We start from the raw sequence: 20,675 nt of genomic DNA, 5'->3' as shown, positions 1-20,675 counted from the left end.
TAGCCACCTTATTAAAAGAGGAGTTCAGGGAACTCTAGCTGGACTTTTATTTCAAGGGTGTTTTCCCAGCCTGTGCTGATAGATGCTTATGGGGTTGGTTGTAGTCTTCAGACGCAAACAGGATCTTATTGTTTCCACTGGGGAGCAGCATGGGTGAAGGAATGGATTGAAGTGTGTGTCATCTTACCTTTCCTACCTGAATCTGAATCTGTGTTTGAAAAACAAAATAAAACAAAACCCAAAACGAAACAGAAAAACGTTCTGGTACCACCTAGGCAGCTATATCCTCTCAAAAACACTCTGTAATTTGCCTGGGTTTCCTCTGAATTGACCCAGGATGACTGCAATCTGCTTTCCATCATCTTAAAGGTGTGGCTAATTAGTGCTTGTTCTCTGGAACCCTCTACTCTCCTATTACACTCTCGATCCTGTTTTTTTTAAGAAAAAGAAGTCAGGAGTAGGCATTGGCTCAAATACTCCCAGGACTTTATGGAATGCATTTCCCATTTACTATCCATTTCAGTGCTTACACTATGCTGGGGGAAGCTGAGCTATAGCTTTACCTTGCTTAGTGAATAAATGGCTATTTCTCTGTGTTAATGGTCTGCATGTCTTATTTCATATATCATGGCAATGGGAAAGTACAGCTCTGTCGTTGACTTGATTGCTTTTGTCCAGCCATGAGAAACACTCTCATCTCTGTCCCCAGTCCCCTATTAGTGAAAAATCCCCAAATGCACTAATTCCTCCCTCTCCTCAAAAACATTACATTGTGATAGCAGAAAATGTGGAGGGGTGGGTGTGGTGCTTCGACAAAAGGGAACCACTGAAGCCTGGTTTCTGCTTGCAAAATGCGTAGTCCAGTTGAAGGGACGTGGAATCATTTGGGGAATCAAGCCTGCTCTAACTCTTGGCTCCCTGGACCGTGTCATCATCTGGATGCCAGATAAAATACAGATGTTCAGCTAGAAACACAGCACCAGACCATTTTCCTTTTGGCTTGCACTGCCTCTTAAATGCCTGAATGCCAGACAAATTCATTTTCAGCGTTTGCTTCAGCTATAACTCACAAAAGATAGCCCAATCTGGATTGAATAATCTTCTCGGCTCTGTCTCTGAAATAGGGCCCGTGTTCTCCGTGGCCTTTGGCTGCTGGGCTTTCCACGGTCTCTGAGCTGCTCTTCCTTGAAGTCACATGTGTAAAACTGCCGTAGTAGACAGCAGCCATGGACGTGCCTCCTCTCCAGCCCAGCAAAAACCACAGAGCTGTCACTCCCTCGAGCCCTTAGCACACTCCTCCTGTACAGCCCTCTCTTCGGCTGCCGTTGCCTTTGCAACGAAGTGACCCTTTTAACAAATTCTTGCCTCGAAATCAAACGAAGAGCAGCTCCTGTTTTTGTGACTGTCTCTGCATAGAACATGAGTCAGATTTTTCCAACAGGAAGAGGACTTTGTTTTTTAACCACCTCGGTCACGGAGGGGTCGCTGAAAGTTTGTAATTACCTTGCAAGGAAGCCTATAATTGAGGCTCAAGTGTGAGGAGGCGTGTTCTAAAGACTCAGGGAGGAATGAGCACCTGCAGGGCTTTGCTGTTGGATTCCAAGCTCCCACACCTGTCCCCTCTCCTCCCTCCTCAGAAGCTTCACGCTTTCCCTGTCGCGACTGGGAAGAGCAACTTTTAAGGGCAAGCTTGAATGACGGTGAGCTCTAATAACGCAGCCATAGAGACCAACTGTTTTTAGCATAAAATCTAATACATTCGAGCAGTCCTTGCTTGTCTAATCGGAAAAGCCTACCCTACAGGTAAAATTTTCCTTTACTGTAAAAATGATGTGTAATAAGGACATAGGACATGCCTGTGATAGAAGTGACTCCGAAATTTCCGAGAAAATGATACCGGGGCCATTTCCCTCCGTGACTCTCTTCACTTGCTTCTGGGCCTGCTTCACCCAGGTAGAAACTCAAGCAGGTAGACTAATCATAAATTGCCCTTTGGGCTCTCTCTGCTGGCTGAATGCCAACCTCAGCTTCCTACCCACTCCTACTACAAGCATCAGAGAGACTCGGGAACGATCCCAACTTGATTCTCACTCCCAACTCTTGTTTTTCTGCACAGCCTTTCTCTCCTGGATAACTAAAAAAACCAGTTGTAGAAGGAGGGAAGCAGAGTAGGTAGCTCGACCCCTGTGACCTCTTTTTGGGAGGCACATACCATTCCAGACTTTGCCCTCCTCTTGGGTCTTGGTGGCATGCACGCACACCCCACGCAGCAGCTGCAGTCCTTCCCGGCAGCTGCTGCACTCGTCATGACCAGGGCCTGTGCAGGTTTCGCACGCTCGGTGGCAGGACTCACATTCTCCCATTTCTCGGTCACCATAGAATCCAGGACCACATTTCCTCACGCAACTGCCACCTATGTGAGGACACAGAGAGAAAGCATGAAGGCTTTAGTGATCTTTGCAAGGCCAAGTTCTAAAGAGGCTGGAGGAAATTTTAGGGACATTTTTCTTTGCATTTGTTTTTATTATTTTTGAGATGGAGTCTCTCTCTGTTGCCCAGGCTAGAGTGCAGTGGCATGATCTCGGCTCACTGCATCCTCCACCTCCCGGGTTCAAGCAATTCTCCTGCCTCAGCCTCTTGAGTGGCCGGGACTACAGGTATGTGTCACCACGCACGGCTTATATATTTTTAGTAGAGATGGGGTTTCACCATGTTGGCCAGGCCACTGTGTCCGGCCTTTGCATTTGTTTTCAAAGAAACCAAGATGGCTTTAGCTTATGTCAACCAAGAAATGTGTTTTAATAAATCCAGGTCGGGCGAGGTGGCTCATACTTGTAATCCCAGCACTTTGGGAGGCTGAGGTGGGCGGATCACCTGAGGTCAGGTGTTCGAGACCAGCCTGGCCAACAGAGGTTGCAGTGAGCTGAGATTGCGCCACTGCACTCCAACCTGGGTGACAAGAGTGAGACTCTATCTAAAAAAAAAAAAATTCCAACACTTTACCTAAGTCCTTTTTCAACTGGGAATTTACATTGGCCATTAGAGGGTTAAGAGCATCGAATACAGAATCCTTGAGGCCTTGAAAAACTACAAATAAAATAAATCTCTGTGTAGAGAAACACTGAAGATCATTGTGGACTGTCCTTCTCATTCTTTCTCCCCCAAACACTCAAGTGCATTGGGCTACTATCCTCTTCAGCTGGAAGAGTCACACTGTATTTCTTTCCTAACTATCCATTTCCATCAGTCAGTGAGTTGACCAAAACCTAAGGCAAGGGATCTTGTTAGATTCTTACAGTGCACAGGGATATATAAGATGGATTAAGTCTCAAGACAAGGGTCAGAGCTCTCAATATGCCAGGTGACTTCAATGCCAAAACATTCATCTTCAGGTCCCCACTCTCTATCTCCATCCAATTCAGCCTTGTTTCCATCAGCTTGGAGATATTTGAGATTAATTAGTGGAACAGGAACCATGCTTCAGTAATAAAAGCAGAAGGAGGTGGTTTGGCTAATGTTTATTTCTAAACCAAATTAAAATTTCTCCTTGGGCCAGAGGTGCCCACACGCACAGACTCTGAAACCAATCACATGTGCACTCCTGTGGCCCCGACTGTGTGGAGCTCCAGTGCCTGGTTCTTACCTTGGAAGGTGCCATTTTCTAACTTACCCAAGAGAAAGAAGCCCTCTTCACACCAGTAACACCCATTCTGGTCACAGCTGCCACAGTTACTATCACATGCCTTGCATTCCACTTCCTCACTGTAGGTCTTCTCAGGACAGGTTTTATAACAATGGTGATCAAACCTAGAGGAAGAAGACATCATTTCTTTCATGACATATGTTGATGTATTTCTCTTCACCATAATTTAATCTCCTTATGTATGTCTATGCAGAGTTTTTTGTTTTGTTTTTTTTTTGTTTGAGATGGAGTTTTGCTCTTGTCGCCCAGGCTGGAGTGCAGTGGTCGATCTCGGCTCACTGCAACTTCTGTCTCCTGGGTTCAAGTGATTCTCTTGCCTCAGCCTCCCGAGTAGCTGGGATTACAGGTGCACACCACCATGCCTGGCTAATTTTTGTATTTTTTTCCAGAGAGGGGGTTTCGCCATGTTGCCCAGGCTGCTCTCAAACTCCTGGCCTCAGGGGATCTGCCCACCTCTGCCTCCCAAAGTGTTGGAATTACAGGCATGAGCCACCACGCCCAGCCTGTGCAGCATTTTCAACAGGAGTGGATAATTGAATTTCAGGCTTGGTCTGTTACGCCCCCCTCAACCCAAGTCACTAACCACCTCCTTCTGGACCTCCAAGGACTCTTTATCAGGGCAGCTGGGAGAAGGCTGGGGAGAAAGAAGGGGTACTGATACTTATTTATAGAGTACTGATTATGTGTCAAGTATTAGCTCATCTAAATCTCCATAAATCTCGTAGACATCATGTATCTTTAATTTCTAGATAAGGGAACTGGAGCTCAGGGTTAAGTGCTCAAAATCACACAGCTAGCTAACGGTGGGACTGGGATTTTAACCAAAGTCTGTGTGAAAAGGTTGCTTGTGTGATTTATCACATAGCAACTGGCACCGAGGCCTGAAATAGCTTGGTGTCGAGTCCAAGCAGCTTACTGAAATGTCTGTAACCAGATTATTAACAATAGTAGCAAAGTAGCTTAGCTTTTATTTATAAATATTTTTATGTATGTTATCTGTTATTCTCATTATACAGTAAAATGTTGTAATTCAGACTCCACTGAATTGCAGGCTTACCTGAAGGGGGAGTGGAGTGAAATTGACCCCTGCCTTTGATGAATTTCAAAGCATCAGCATGATATCAGGGGAAACCTTTGCATATCTTCCTTAACAACAGTTGTTTTTTTTTTTTTTGAGACTAAATCTCCCTGTCACTGAGGCTGGAGTGCAATGGCGTGATCTTGGCTCACTGCCACCTCCACCTCCTGGGTTTAAGCGATTCTCTTGCCTCAGCTTCCTGAGTAGCTGGAATTACAGATGCGTGCCACCACACTCGGCTAATTTTTGTATTTTTAGTAGAGATGGGGTTTCCCCATGTTGGCTAGGCTGGTCCCAAACTCCTGACCTCAGGTGATCCACCCACCTTGGCCTCCCAAAGTGTTGGGATTACAGGCGTGAGCCAACACATCCAGCAACAACGTCTATTGTAAGGCATTTCACTCGCTGTATTCAAAGTTTCTAAATGTTTTCAAAGATTATATATGTTTGTTTCTTGAAATAAATATCTCATGTTGTACCCTTAGTGATATTGGAGCATGTTCTTCCAGGGTATTTGTTTTTCAGAGGGTTTTATGAAACATGCTCATTAGCGGGTAGTGGTGAGCTGAAGAGGCGGCCAGGTTTGGCTCCAACATTTAACAGAGGATGTTTGACAAAGTTTAACAGAGCCTGGCCAACATGGCGAAACCCTGTCTCTGCTAAAAATACAAAAACTAGCCGGGCGTGGTGGTGTGCACCTATAATCCCAGCTACTAGGGAGGCTGAGCACAAGAATCACTTGAACTTGGGAGGCAGAGGTTGCAGTGAGTTGACATCGTGCCACTGCACTCCAGCCTGGGCCACAGAGTGAGACTGTCTTAAAAACAAACAAACAAAAAAAACCCAAAAAAACAAAGTGGGTCAGGAGTGCAGTGATGTGAGACATAGTCAATGTAGAGAATGGCAGGCTATTCTGGAAAAGTTAGATTAAAACCATAAGGCTAAGAACTGATAAGGTTAACTGATCATTTTTAGTATGTTTCAGCTTGTTGGGCTTCCCTTTCTCTCACATCCTCCTCGCTCCTTTTACTTTTTCTTACTTGTTACCACATTTCAAGTGTATTTGTTTTTGGACAGGTGGGTCGCCTCCTCTTGTCACCACATTGCTTTGTCCAATTCCATGGATGGAGGGAAAAGGCAATGTGGTGACAAGAGGAGGTGACCCGCCAAAGCCCAAATGTCACAAATGTAGACCTGTCACTAGCTGTGGTGCAACTGGAGTAAAACCTTGCCCCTCTCTGAGCTTCAGTTTTCTCTTCAGGAGATTAACATCCTCCTTGTGTCTCTGACAATCTCAATAAAATGATCGAGAGATGAAATAGTCGTGAGAGTTTGTATATCACAAAACTCCTGAGTTCTTAGGAGGACAGGGAGGGACTATGCAGCCCGTGCATTACCCACGGCCTTCCTTTCCTTTGCAGCTCCTTTCTCTTTAGTTTTCCTTCTAGGACAGTCAACAGTGTGTGCTGGAAGGGAGGCTAGACTAGGAAGAGGAGGCGATATTGAAACATGCCATTTTTGATTTTGTGATTGTTTTTAGAGTACATTGGGAGTGATGGTTACCTCTGTTTCATTTAACCTAGTGGTCTCTGTCTCTTGTTACCTAGGGGATGATTAAGAGCTAATATAGCACCTGGCTTCACCCTGGAGCCTTCGCTCTGGTTAAGGACAAGGTATCCATGCAGACGTTTGCAAACAGCTTACTTAGGACCAGGTATATTATTAAGGTCTGCCCAAGAACAGCAAGATCTGAATCTTGGTAACCCATGGCAGGATTCCTAGACACCAGTGTCAGGCTGGATGACTTCCAGGATCAAGAAAGAGATGGTCTCCTTTCGAGAAAAGGAAACAGCTGGGCTCTTATTGCTAAATCCAAGAATTGCTCATTAATAGCCTGACAGGACAGAGTTGCTTTGGGCTGCAGGGCCACTTTGCTTTAATCGCTGGATTGAGGATTATGTCAGTAATGCTTAAACTGCAGAAAAGTTAGTGCCATGAAAAGGAAGACCAGACTTACCTGTAATACCCCATAGCGCAGGATGTACATGTTCCTGGATCATCTGGAAAAAATTTAAAATAATAAAAAATAATAATCATGAGGAATTTGTCATTTGGAAAAATAGGGTCTGAAAGTTGTAGCTTGAGATAAACAATCCTGTGGGATAGTTTCATGAAATGTACTGTCCAGAAATAATATTTGAACAGATTGTACTGTTTTTAATTAGTAACAAGATGTACACTAGGATTTATCTTTATCAAAGGTAGTAAGAATTCTCATAAACACTTGGCCCTGACTTTCAAGGAGGAATAGGCTCAAGCTACTGGGTCTTCGAATTAAAGATCAACGAGCATCCACATTAAGAACCCCCGGCCTCTACTGAGATAGAGGGATCAAGCAACTCCACACACAAATATTTGGAAGGGGCTACAAGCTTCTGACCCTGAATAGAGGGTTTTCCATCAGTTACCCCAGAATCTTGCCAATGGAAGTGAGCATCATTTGGGACACTCCTTTGAAATCTGCACAATTATTTTTCTCAAGTATCCACTTCATGTTACGCCCTTCGCAACTTTCTTAAAAAAACTGTCCTGTTCTCATTAAGAGTAATGATTCAATGCATCCCTGCTGGCTCACAGAAGGGTTCTTTCCTGCAGCTTTCAGGGGACTTAAAGAGAGAGAAAAGATTTTGAGAGTCATCATCTCAGTCTATTTCTCTCCCTCCTAACACTTCCCAGAAGATGCAACTCTCAGATCTGGCTATTAAGAGAATTCGGTGACTTCCTCTGGCCTGCAGTTCTTGCACATAACAGAGCTACCTCTGGCAGGTTCTTTCTGTGATCTAACCTGCCCTCCAGTCTTGCTCTTTTTAATAGGAGATGAAATGCAACTGCTCCTCCTTAAAATGTTCCTCTTGGTATGTGAAAATTTTATGTCACCTTTAATTAACAAAATAAAACTATATCATTTGAACTTTGTGCATAGCTTTCCTTTCTAATCTATTCTGTCCTCTTCTGGTTTTTTCAGACTGCCCTTAGGAGGTAGACACAACCTCGCCCAAATCTTTAGTCACACATTCATCTTCGGTCCTAGGGAGGCTACCAAATGATATTCCTGTGTACTACACATAATACAACTAATGCAATGCACCAAATGTTAAGTGGGAAAATTTCTAGCAAAAGCTCTGCTAATTAAAGCAGGGATCTGCAGAACCTTCTGGAAATAGCTTGATGATGGTGCAGTGGAAAGAGTGCTGGCCTGGAAATTGAGCTTCCTGTTTGAAGTTTCAACTCAGGCTTAATTATCTTGTGAACTTGCACAAATGTCACTCTACTTTCTGGGTCCTGGTTTCTGCAGGTGTAAAATGAGCTGGTTGGACAAGATGGTTGTTAAGACTTCTGGAAAGTCACAGATTCTGAAGTTGAGCCTAGCAGGAGTTGGCAACTATGGCCCACTCCAGGACCTTGACCTTGCCATCTATTTATATGTATTGTGTAAGGATGCTTTCATGCTATATAACCAGAGTTGAGTAATTGCAAGAGACCAAAGATATTTACTCCCTGCCACTTCACAGAATTTGCCGTCCCCTGACTATAGCACTATTAGCTCATGACTTGGTCATGCTTATCTTTGCTAGGGGACACAGGTGTCTGTAATTGTCTTAACAGCTGGTTTCAGAGTTCCTCTTAGGAAAAGAACTGTCTATATTTAGGAAACTACCTTGTTAAGCTCCTTGGGGTAGAAGTTTAATTGGAAGAGTTGAACAAGAGCCAAGACAGCCAAAGAGATAGAAGGGGCCTTCTGCAGGAAGCTGTTATCTGCTCATGGGAAGGAAATGGTTTTTAATGTCTGGGTCAACATGGTTTGTAATACAGTGACTAAGACAGGACAGTGAAATGAACCAAAAACCAGGCTAATTAGGTGGAACCAGGAACTGAAGCTAGAGGTGACCATGGGAAAGAAAAGCTCCCTGGCATTCTTAGAAATCTTGGGGAAGGCCAATTCATAGGCTGGGGATCTGAACCCATTGTAAGGGCAAGCAGAGGCCCCAGTGAACACCAGCAGTTCCCCTGGACTAGTTCATTTTCCATTACGTGTCTATTTTTGCATCCATATTCTTTTCAGTTTCTAAATAACCTCCAACCACTCAGCTTGCATTTGGGCAGCTTACTTTACTCTGCCTCCCTGATGAACATATTTGACTCTAACGGTTTTGCTAATTTGGCAAGGGCTGGGGAAATTCTAATCCTGTTCTTTAATGTTCTGGTCATCCCTCCCATCTAGGAACTTAATGAGCTTGCTCTCTGCTCCTTTAAGCAGGTCACTGATGAAAATGTTAAACAGAACCAAGCCTCAGAAATGTGCACACCAATGCCATCTTGAGTTCAGGGACTTTTCCAGCCCAGTTGCACAGTGAATTTGGTACCTTTACAACAGTTTGCATAAATGAATAATGCATAGAACAGGAACTGTGCCTTATAACAACTTATGAATGCTCATTAGTTTTTCTCATTATTAGCAGTTGTTCTAAAGAATGGGAATTATTTAAAAAATTTTTTCCACCCCAGAAGATCCACAAGTCAGACATAAGCTAAATGGATTTAGCTTGACCACTGAGAGGCTGCTGTTATGAGATTAAGGAAGAAGGTAACAATCCCAAATCTAGAAGTTGACTCTAAGTCAGCTTGGCATTTAGATGGTGAGGAGGGGTGGCTTAAGGAGAAAGATCAATTTTCCTGGCTTCTAGTGTGTGTGTGTGTGTGTGCATGTGTGTGTGCGTGTGTGTGTGTGGTGAGAGGAATGGGAAGGGAGTCTAAACAAGCTACAATTGTTAGCTGTCTTGGAAGGTGTTATCCAAAGAAGGATGTTTAAATAGCTCGGGTGATTTGATCTTGTCAAACTTTTGAGCTGAGAGAGCATATTTTGGGGAGAGATGGGGAAAGTTCAGTCAGAATTCAGAGAGAGCCTCACACATTTGGAAAAAAGCATTCAGAAACAGTGGCTGGCTTCCAGCTGCTCATATCTTTCCTAAGGAGGACATGTGAGCAGATGCCTCGTCATGACGGGGATGCCGTCTTTCTGTCTTGAGAAAACTCATTTTTATGGTCTCATTTGTATGGGGTGGGGTGGGCAGGACTACAATGTCTGCTCTATCTTGAGAGCTCTTCATGATCCCCTGTGTCACCTTCCCACTGTGTCTTTGGGGATCATCCGTACTGTCACTCATCACGAACTCACTGTCCCATGGAGACATTGCCTCCTGCTTCAACATCACCTTCAGCAGCCAATTTACATTCTATGCCATTTTATTTTGTTCTCAGTAATAACGATCACCTTCACCATTGAATTTGGATGGATGAGGGCCACAGTGGCAGCTGTGCATATCATACCTATAAGATGTATTGGAAAGGAGATATTTTAAACGTGAACATCTAGAGAAGAAGAATTTATTTTTATGGTTTACATAAACTCGGTGTCCCATAATTCAGGATACATACAAGTGGAGGGTGAGCATAACCATGGCAACCCCACACAGACTGTGAAAGGGTCCTGGCCTCTTGCTGCTCTGTGAGAAATAAAATGTCGGCACAAGTCAGCAAGCTGGCATTTCATGAAGACAAAATGTCACAATTACAGGGTGAGACTGGCCGCCCTGGCCATGCTGGCTGTCTGAAGAGACCAGGTCTCCCTATAGTATCCAGGCTGATATCAAACTCCTGATCCCGAGTGATCCTTCTGCCTTGGCTTCCCAAAGTGCTGAGATTACAGGGAAGTTACTTTGTCACTGGATAAAGATACTTGTGAAGAAACTGGACTTCCAGCTTCCAGGTTATGTATCTCAGTATTCTAGCAGAAAAGCATGAATTTAAGATGGGGTCTCACTGTGTTGCCCTGGTGGTTTTGAACTCCTGACCTCAAGCAATCCTCCTGCCTCAGGCTACCAAAGCCCTGGTATTACAGGCCAGTCCTTGGAGAGACCAGGAAATCCAGAGTTTTCTCTAAGAATGGGGATTCCTGAGAAGTGAGTTTCACCTTGAATCAAGAAAGGAGAATCATATACTGTCAAAGGCAATTGCCCGGAGCATCAAGAACAGGGGAACAAAGAGAGCTAGGCTTGACAGGATCATGGTGGTTCTCTCTCCCACCTAAAACCTACCACTACCTTAAGACCCCCCTCAAGATGGTGACCTGTCTTGGTTTCAACACCTTAAGCAGGAAACACTGGGAAGATGCATACTTCTTCATTCCGTATCAGACATGTCTTAGAGGAAACCCATATATCTGAATGACCAAAGAAAAGTATGAGAAAAATGAGAAATCTGTGCCAGGCCATTCACAATGTTTTGCTGGTGCCCTGGGGCCCACATGCATTTCAAGAAAAATAAAGTGTGTCGAACCTGCAGAAGACTGAAGTATGTCTCTCAGACCTGCCTCTTAGACCTGGAGCATGGCCTGCCCACCTAGGTTTGTGATGCTGAGTTGTCTTTAAAAGAGGACATGCTGGCCGGGCACGGTGGCTCATGCCTGTAATCCCAGCACTTTGGGAGGCTGAGGCAGGCGGATCACAAGGTCAGGAGATTGAGACCAGCCTGGCTAACATGATGAAACCCCATCTCTACTAAAAATACAAAAAATTAGCTGGGTGTGGTGGTGGATGCCTGTAGTCCCAGCTACTCAGGAGGCTGAGGCAGGAGAATGGCGTGAACCCGGGAGGTGGAGCTTGCAGTGAGCTGAGATTGTGTCACTGCACTCCAGCCTGGGCAACAGAGCGAGACTCCATCTCAAAAAAAAAAAAAAAAAAAGATGACATGCCAAAGTCAGATGTTAGAGAAGAGAAGAGTACTACACACAGAACGTGGAGAGAGGGATTTCTAACTCGAATGGAAGACGGCCAGTTGGCCTGCTGGGGAAAGCCACATCCACCAGTGACATGCTAGACAAACTGGCCTGGACCATATCCTATTACCTAAAGAATAAGCCCCACATTTGCTCCTTCTGGGTGAAGGGAGAGCGTAAGAGTGGAGAGGAGTTTCGATAGAGACATGAGAAGCCTACAGGTCCACATGATTCCCTTGTTGATCAGATGTTAAAGACTGATATTATACAGTCAATGACCCTGTAGCAGATAAGCTTCTATAGTAGGCTTCAGCCATGCCTCATCTGGAACTCCCAGAGGACAAGACTATCCCCACACCAGATGCTGGTGATCCGGGTGATACCATTACTGAGACAGAGCTTAAGAAATAATCTCTACCTATTTAGAGAGATCTGGGCAATCCCTGTTGTGCAGAGACAATGGTGTGCTTTCATTCGGGTTTCCACAGGGCAGGCTGCACAAGTGGCTACAGAGAAGTCCTTTAATAAGTTAATCGTCAATGGCTGCAGACCAAGTGTAAAATGGGGAAGATCCCAGGCAGCCAGAGGAAAGGAAAATGACAGAACCCCAGACCTGGGGATCCAGCTAGAGCTGATTCCAGTACTGCCGGGAGCTCTTCCTCCTTCTGCAGCAGCAGATGCATCTGCCAATGACTTCAACCTACCTCCAAGTGCTCCTACAGCTGTGGTGAACATTGCCTGGCCATGTTCAACTGCTATTGCCGTATCCCCACCCCTGCTATTGCTCTGCCCCTACCTCCAGGATTTGAGACACACATGTTCCACTCAATGGGACCACCTTCCCCTTTCAAGAGGACTCCAGGATCCATCCACTGTCTTTCTCAGGACCCTCAGAGATGGAGCTCATGCCAGAAAACACAGCAGGCCCTAGCACATTATCACACCCCTTGCTGTATGAGAGAAAGGACACTTAAACATCCCAATCAATGAATCTTGGAATAAGTATTTTTTTTCTTCCTTTGTGGTTTCCATGGTATCTGAATGTGTTCAGATGTGGGCAGGTGAGAAACAATGGCCGTGGTTTTCTACACATATTCAAAGGATTGATGGACCTCAAATAAGCTACCATTAAAACATCTGGCTACTAATATCACATGACAAGTAAAATCTAATGCCTGTCTTCTTCATTTCTGTGGATGACAAGAAGCTGGGTGAATTGCAATACACAACAGAATTACCAACCCAATCATATGTTCACTTTGTCTCTGTTTATGGGGGGAAAAATTGACCTGTAGGAAAAAAACCTTTTGAACATGTTTATGTCCACTGGGTATATTGTATTTTATAATCTCCAAAAGGTTACTAGTACTAATTTTTGTAGTGGCGTAAGTGTGATTTAACTGTTTTAAATTCACATTATCAGAAAGACAAATAGAACCCAGTACTCATCACAGCCCAGATCTTTTCTTTCCTCTTTTTTTCTCATTTGTTACCAAAGAAATTTAATAGTTCACTATCTAAAAAAGACAAAAATGAAATGTCTTTGTATTCCATTCAAAAAAAGAGGAACATACTAGCTAAAATGCTTCTAACTTGGTTTTTTTTTTCTAATTTTATTATTCTTCTCGCATGTTTATTTTTCTTTTGAGGGAGACAGAAGAAACTCAGTGTCTTAAGGATAGCCTTTTATCATAGAATGTCTATATCTGCCACAACTGGCCGTGAAGTAGACACTATGTTTAGGCAGAATCAGCCCTCCGCAAAACTGGTGGTGGTGGGGGGTAATTTTAGGGTGCTCCTATCTTATCTTTGGCCATCTCATTCAAGCTTCTAGGACTTTCATTCATACCCCATGCAAGCCAGACTCCCCCCTACCACTCACCATTGAAACCTATCTATCCTGTGTCCTGTTACTGCAAGAACCTACTAGGTTACTGGCTAGGATGATAGACGAAGGGGCATGGCAAATATGTGCTCTTGGGAGACTCCTAGGCTCTCACCTCTCTCACTCTCTTCTCAAGTGTTCTAGACTCCTTAGGTTCCTTCCATTTTGACTTTCTTAGGCTACATCTGCAAATGCTCCATAAAACATTACCCATTTGATTGTAGTTTAGCACACCCTGGATACTTGCTTCTCCCAGACAATCTCAATCTCTTGGCCCAGTCACCTTTTCTGTTCTAATCATCTATATCTTATGCTCTACCAAACTAGGGAGGGGCTCCATTCACCTTCCCAGGATTCAGCTTGGCCAATATCTCCCACACTTAGGCCAAGTATTAGACCAAAGTCATGCTCCAGCCATACTTCATAGAACTTCCAGCTCCAGCCACTCTCCAATCTCAATCAACAACACAAATCTAAAGTTCTGATCTCCATACTGTTTTGATTAATCACTCATTGGCTTAAAAAATTAGTATGTTAGAAAATATAACATTTATACACGTTATGCTCACCCTCCACTTGCATGCTAATATATGTGTGTATATAAATTATTATTCATTATTATTTATTATGTACTAGTGCATGAATGTATTAGTGCATTTTCATCCTGCTAGGACGAAATACCCAAGACTGGGTAATTTAAAAGAAAAAGAGGTTTTGCCAGGCGCGGTGGCTCAAGCCTGTAATCCCAGCACTTTGGGAAGCTGAGGCCGGTGGATCACCTGAGGTCGGGAGTTTGAGACCAGCCTGACCAACATGGAGAAACTCTGTCTCTACTAAAAATACAAAATTAGCTGGGCATGCTGGTGCATGCCTGTAATCCCAGCTACTTGGGAGGTTGAGGCAGGAGAACCACTTGAACCCAGGAGGCGGAGGTTGCAGTGAGCTGAGATCATGCCATTGCACTCCAGCCTGGGCAAGAAGAGCGAAACTCTGCCACAAAAAAAAAAAAAAGACAAAAAAACCCAGAAAGGTTTAATGGACTCACAGTTCCATGTGGCTGAGGAGGCCTCACAATCATGGTGGAAGGTGAAGGAGGAGCAAAGACATGTCTTACATGGTGGCAGGCAAGAGAGTGTGTGTGGGGTATCTGTCCTTTATAAAACCATCAGATCTCATGAAACTTATTCACTATCATGAGAACAGCATGGGAAAAACCTGCCCCCATGATTCAATTACCTCCCACCAGGTCCCTCCCTTGACATGTGGGGATTATGGGAGCTACAATTCAAGATGAGATTTGGGTGAGGACACAGCCAAACCATATCAATGAATATTTCACATACATTAAAAAGATGTGCTAGAGTAGAAAATTTAAGATTTAAGAGGTTAACATAAAAATCATGAACATAAGTTCTTTTTTTTTTTTTTTTGCAGCCTAAATAAATTATTTTTCCTACCTCTTTCTGGAGACCAGTGACCCAGGCCACACCTAACCAAATGCTACATCTGAGCTAATAAATTCATATTTAACCTTGTCAAAACATGTTGAGTTTTGTTCCTTAAGATTGTAACTAGAAGAAATGGCTCTCTGATGGGGTCACTCACTTGCATGTACATAAGGAATCCCCTGCACTTGGCTTCCAGCCCTTCTTTATAGACGGACTATTTGATTCTAATTAACTTGTTTACCTAGCATTTTTGGGTCAGGAAATAAGTGGAAATATAGATGTGAATGAAAATGTTTGAATGATATGATTAGATTCCACTTTTTCCACCTCTTCACCACCTTCTGTAGCTTTAATACATAAATTTATTCCCCAGAGCAAACTTTCTAGATCAAAATAATCAATGGTTATGCCTTGATAAAAAAAGCAACCTGAAAATTCGTCTGTTGGGAATATATTTAAAATAGTATAGTACAGGCATGCCTCAGAGATATTATGGGTTCGGTTCCAGACCACCTCAATGAAGTAAGTGTTACAATAAAGCAGGTCACACAAACTCTTTTGTTTCCCAGTACATATAAAAGTAATATACGATACTGTAGTCTATTAAGTAAGCAATAACATTATGTCTAAAAAATGTACACACCTTAATTAGGAAATACTTTATTGCTAAAAAATGCTAATGATCATCTGAGCATTCAGATCTTTTTGCCTCGATATTGATGGCTGCTTGACTGATCAGAGTGGTGGGATTTGAAGGTTAGGGTGGCTGTGGCAATTTTTTGAAACAATGAAGTTTGCCACATTGATTGACCCTCCTTTACATGAAAGATTTCTCTGTAGCATGTGATGCTGTTTGATAGCATTTTACCCACAGTAGAACTTCTTTGAAAATTCGAGTCAATCCTCTCAAATTCTGCTGCTACTTTATCAACTAAATTTATGTAATATTCTAAATCGTCTGTTTTCATTTCAACAATGTTCACAGCATCTTCACCAGGAGAAGTTTCCATCTTGAAAAACCACTTTCTTTGCTCAACCATAGGAACCAATTTCTTGTCTGTTCAAATTTTATCATGAGATTGTAGCAATTCAGTCACATCTTCAGGTTCCGCTTCTAATTCTAGTTTTCTTACCATTTCCATCACCTCTGCAGTCACTTCCTCCACTGAAGTCTTGAACCTTCCCAGTCATTCATGAGGGTTAGAATCAACTTCTTCCAAACTGTTAATGTTACTGTCTTGACCTCCTCCCATGAGTCACAAATGATGTCAAGAATGGTGAATCCCATGGACATGAAGATGAGAACAGACACTGGGGACTACTATGAGAGACGGGCAATGGCTGAAAAACTACCTATTGGGTACTATGCTCACTACCTGGGTGATGGGATCATTCATACCCCAAACCTTGGCATCACACAGTATACCCATGTAATAAATCTGCACATGTACCCACTAAATCAAAATAAAAGTTGAAATTATAAAAACATAAGATGGGTGCAGTGGCTCATACCTGTAATCCCAACACTTTGGGAGGCTGAGATGGGAGGACCACTTGAGCCCAGGAGTTTGAGATCAGCCTGAGCAACATAGAGATACTCTATTTCTACAAAAAATAGATATTAGCTGGGCATATTGGTGTGTGCTTGTAGTCGCAGCTACTCAGGAGGCTGAGGTGGGAGGATTGCGTTAGCCTCAGAGGTCGAGGCTGCAGTGAGTCAAGATTGCAAAAACCCTGTCTCAAATAAAAAGAAAGAAAGAAAGAAAGAAAAACAGGAAATAGAATAAAAAATTGGCCAGGCCCGGTGGCACACACCTGTAGTCCTAGCTAGTTAGGAGGATGAGGTGGGAGGATCGCTTGAGCCCAGGAGTTTGAGGCTGCAGTGAGCTATGATCACACCACTGTGCTCCAGCCTGGGCAACAGAGAGAGAAAAAAAAAAAAAAAGTAAAGAAAAGAATGGTGCACTCCAGCCTGGGCAACAAAGTGGGGGGGGGAAAAAAGAAAGAAAAAAATGGTGCATCCTTTCCAGGAAGTTTCAATTTACATTGCCCAGATACATCAGAGGAATCTCTATGGCAGCTATTGCCATACACAATGTCTTTCTCAATAAGACTTAGGCCGGGTGCAACAGCACAAGCCTGTAATACCAGCACTTTGGGAGGCTGAGGTGATTGGATTAGTTGAGCTCAGGAGTTCAAGACCAGCCTGGGCAACATGGCAAAACCCCATCTCTATAAAAAATATGAAAATTAGCTTAGTGTGGTGGCATACACCTGTAGTTCTAGAAACCCAGGAGGCTGAGGTGGAGGAATTGCTTGAGCCCAGGAGGCGGAGGTTGCAGTGAGCCAAGAGTGTGCCACTGTACTCCAGCCTGGGTGACAGAGTGAGATCCTGTTTCAAAATAATAATAAGACTTGAAATTTGAAATTACTCTTCAATCCATGGGCTGCAGAATGAATGTCCTGTTAGCAGGTATGAAAACAACATTAATCTCCTTGCACATCTCCATTGGAACTCTTAGGTGACCAGGTACATTGTCAATGAGCAGTAATAGTTTGAAAAGTCTTTTTGTCTGAGCAGTAGGTCTCCACCGTGGGCTTAAAATATTCAGTAACCATTCTGTAAAGAGATGAGCTGACCCCGGCCTTTTTTCATTTATGGACCACAGGCAGAATAGATTTGTCATAATTCTTAAGGGCCTAGGATTTTCAGAATGATAAGTGAACATTGGTTTTAACTTAAAGTCACCAGCTGCATTAGTCCCTAATAAGAGAGTCAGCCTGTCCTTTGAGACTTTGAAGCCAGGCATTGACTTCTCCTCTCTAGCTATGAAAGTCCTAGATGGCATGTTTTCCCAATGGAAGGCTTTTCCACCTAAACTGGAAATCTGTTGTTTGGTATAGTAACCTCCATCAATGATCTTGGCTGAACCATTTGCTGCAGCTTCTGCATCATTACTTGCTGCTTCACCTTCACTTTTATGTTATGGAGACAGCTTCTTTCTTTAAGCCTCATGAACTAACCTCTGCTAGCTTCCAACATTTCTTCTGTAGCTTCCTTACCTCTCTCAGCTTACATAAAATTGAAGAGAGTTAGGTCCTTGCTCTGAATTAGGCTTTGGCTTAAGGAAGTGTTGTGGTTTGATTTTCTATCCAGACCACAAAAACTTTCTCCATATCAGCACTAAGGCTGTTTCTCTTTTTTATCATTTGTGTATTTGCTGGAGTAGCACTTTTAATTTCCTTCAAGAACTTTTGCTTTGCATTCACAACTTGGCTGTTTGGTGCAAGAGACTTAGATTTCAGCCTATCTTTTTGTTTGGTTATTGTTTTTTTGAGACAGAGTCTGGCTCTGTCACTCAGGCTGGAGTGCAGTGGTGTGATCATGGCTTACTGTAGCCTGGTACTCCTGGGATCAAGCAATCCTCCCACCTCAGCCCACCATGTAGCTGGGACTACAGGCCACCACATCTGGCTAATTGTTGTATTTTTAGTAGAGACGGGTTTTCACCATGTTGCCCAGGCTGGTCTCTAATTCCTGGGCTCAAGCAATCCTCCTGCCTTGGCCTCCCAGAGTGCTGGGATTATAGCCGTGAGCCACCGTGTCCAGCCCTATCTTTGTTTTTGACTTGCCTTCCTCACTAAGCTTAATCAATTTTAAGCTTTTGATTTAAAGTGAGAGACTTGCAACTCTTCCTTTCATTTGAGCATGTAGGTGCCACTGTAAAAGTATTAACTGGCCTAATTTCCATATTGTTATATCTCAGGGAAGGTCTGATGAGAGGAAGAGATATGGGGAAATGCTGTCAGTGGAAAAGGCAGAACACACACATTTGTCAACTAAGTTCCGTCTCACATGGTGGGGTTCATGGTGCCCCAAAACAATTATAATTGATCACTGATCACTGTGATCACCATAACAGATAAAATAATGATGAAAAGTTCAAAATATTGTGAGAATTACAAAAATGTGACACAGAGACACAAAGTGAGGATGTGCTATTGGAGGAGTGGTATAGACAGGCTTGTGGCAGGGTTGCCACAAACCTGTAATTTGTAAAAAATGCAATATGTGCAATGTACAATAAAGCAAAATGCAGTAAAATGAGATATGCCTGTTCATTTATATAAGATGGGCTAATAGACATTGAAATTTTGTTTCTGAAGAGTATTTAATGACACAGAAACATTTCATGATAGGCTATGTAAAAAATGATGATAATCCATATCTATGTATATGGTAGGTAGATACCTACCTTTGTGGATGGATGGATGGATGGATGGATGGATGGATAGATAGATAGACAGAGATGGCTTTATTGAAAATCAGAAGGCAAAAAGCTAAACTATTAACAATAATCTTTGGTTTACATATACATATATATGTTTCTATGCTTTTAAAATAAATGTGTGTTACAGAATTGATTAAAACAAAAATGTTATTAAGGGGGAAAAAAAAGCTCAGGTCCTGAGTTCTAGACATCATTTGGGTCATGTGTTTGAAAACAGCTCCTCCCACAGATCTCCCGTGAGGGAGCTTGTCGTTTGGCTAAGATCTTTACTTTTTTGTTCCTTTCTTTCCTGCCCACTCCTATTTCTCATCTTCCCATTTTGTCTCCTGGCATTTCCTAATTCCACACCACCAGGACAGGACTGATGTTCTTCTGTGGGGTGTGGCTAAAATGATGGCAGATGTTTGTATAATCTCCTTGAAGAAGATTCACTTTTAAAATGAATTGTTTTCCTGATACAATTTTGCAAAGGAGGCCAATGAATAGGAGATGGGTTATTCTTGGCTCTCCCAGGACTCATGGCTTTCACTGGGGCCAAGCATTCTTAAACAACTCCCTATATGAGCACCTGCAGCCTTGTTGGATTAGCAGCAGAATGTCCACCCCTGTTGAGATGTCCTACTACACCCTTTGAGGAGAAAGACAGCATTATAAGCAGCCAATACTTGAATTGTTTTGAGAGATAATTAAGTAAATTGTCAATAATGCATATTCTCCCAGGGTAAATATATACTTACTTACTGAGCAATGCTGTACAAATTTGCAGGAGAGTCACTGACGTTTTTCAGTCCACCCAAAGATAATGAACTGGGTAAAACATTTATATTCCCAAAGAGTGCAACTAATTATAAGCCCCAAATAACACTAAAAAGTACATAATTCAAATAGGTCTTGCACTTAGAATTGCCTCAAATAATTAACACTCGAATACAAAATGGATCTTCTGACAGTTTTGCCAAAGCTGATTTTTCTGGAAGGTTCAATGGTGCTGGGATACAAAGTATTTGGTTGGGGGTTTGCTAGTGATTTTCAATCATGTTGTCCTCATCGGTGCCCAGGGACAATGAATAAATGTTTGAATTGGCAGTAATGCAAATGGTGCAGCTGACAGTGGGGCACAACTCCCTGGAGGGACAGGGTGGTAGAAGAGACTAGAATAAGTAATTGAAATTATTGTCTACAAATGTTGGCTAAAGAGGGTTCAGTCTTCTATTGGACTCTAGTCTTTATCGTGTTCTCTAATTCCAGCGATGGAATATTATAATAGGCAAGCTCTTTGTGGATTTCCATGCTTCTCCAGACTGACTAGCAGGTAGAAGTGATGGATGAAAATATGCAGCAATTCCTATAGGGATCGCTCACTAATGCTGTACATTCATTCACGTATTCATTTATTCTGAAGCCTTCATTTTTTGGGGGGAAGACATAATAAAA

At 42.9% G+C, this 20,675-nt stretch overlaps 1 protein-coding gene and 1 pseudogene across 1 annotated transcript in view; one reads left to right on the top strand and one right to left on the bottom strand.

Annotated features, from left to right (window-relative positions):
- PCSK5 (proprotein convertase subtilisin/kexin type 5) overlaps positions 1-20,675 on the bottom strand; it is a 467,874-nt gene that overhangs the window by 58,217 nt on the left and 388,982 nt on the right. Inside the window, exons 25-27 of the mRNA XM_063714247.1 lie at positions 6,799-6,841; positions 3,671-3,807; positions 2,213-2,413 (exon numbers count right to left, since the gene is read on the bottom strand). Of these exons, the coding sequence (XP_063570317.1) occupies positions 2,213-2,413; positions 3,671-3,807; positions 6,799-6,841 (381 nt within the window). The remainder of the gene's footprint in view (positions 1-2,212; positions 2,414-3,670; positions 3,808-6,798; positions 6,842-20,675) is intronic.
- LOC112134938 (pre-mRNA-splicing factor RBM22-like) lies at positions 10,961-12,547 on the top strand (annotated as a pseudogene).

The sequence above is a fragment of the Pongo abelii genome, chromosome 13 (genome assembly GCF_028885655.2).
Source record: "Pongo abelii isolate AG06213 chromosome 13, NHGRI_mPonAbe1-v2.0_pri, whole genome shotgun sequence".
Classification (NCBI taxonomy): domain Eukaryota; kingdom Metazoa; phylum Chordata; class Mammalia; order Primates; family Hominidae; genus Pongo; species Pongo abelii.
Note: the sequence above shows the minus strand (reverse complement) of the source record. Positions and strands in the feature narration are given on the sequence as shown.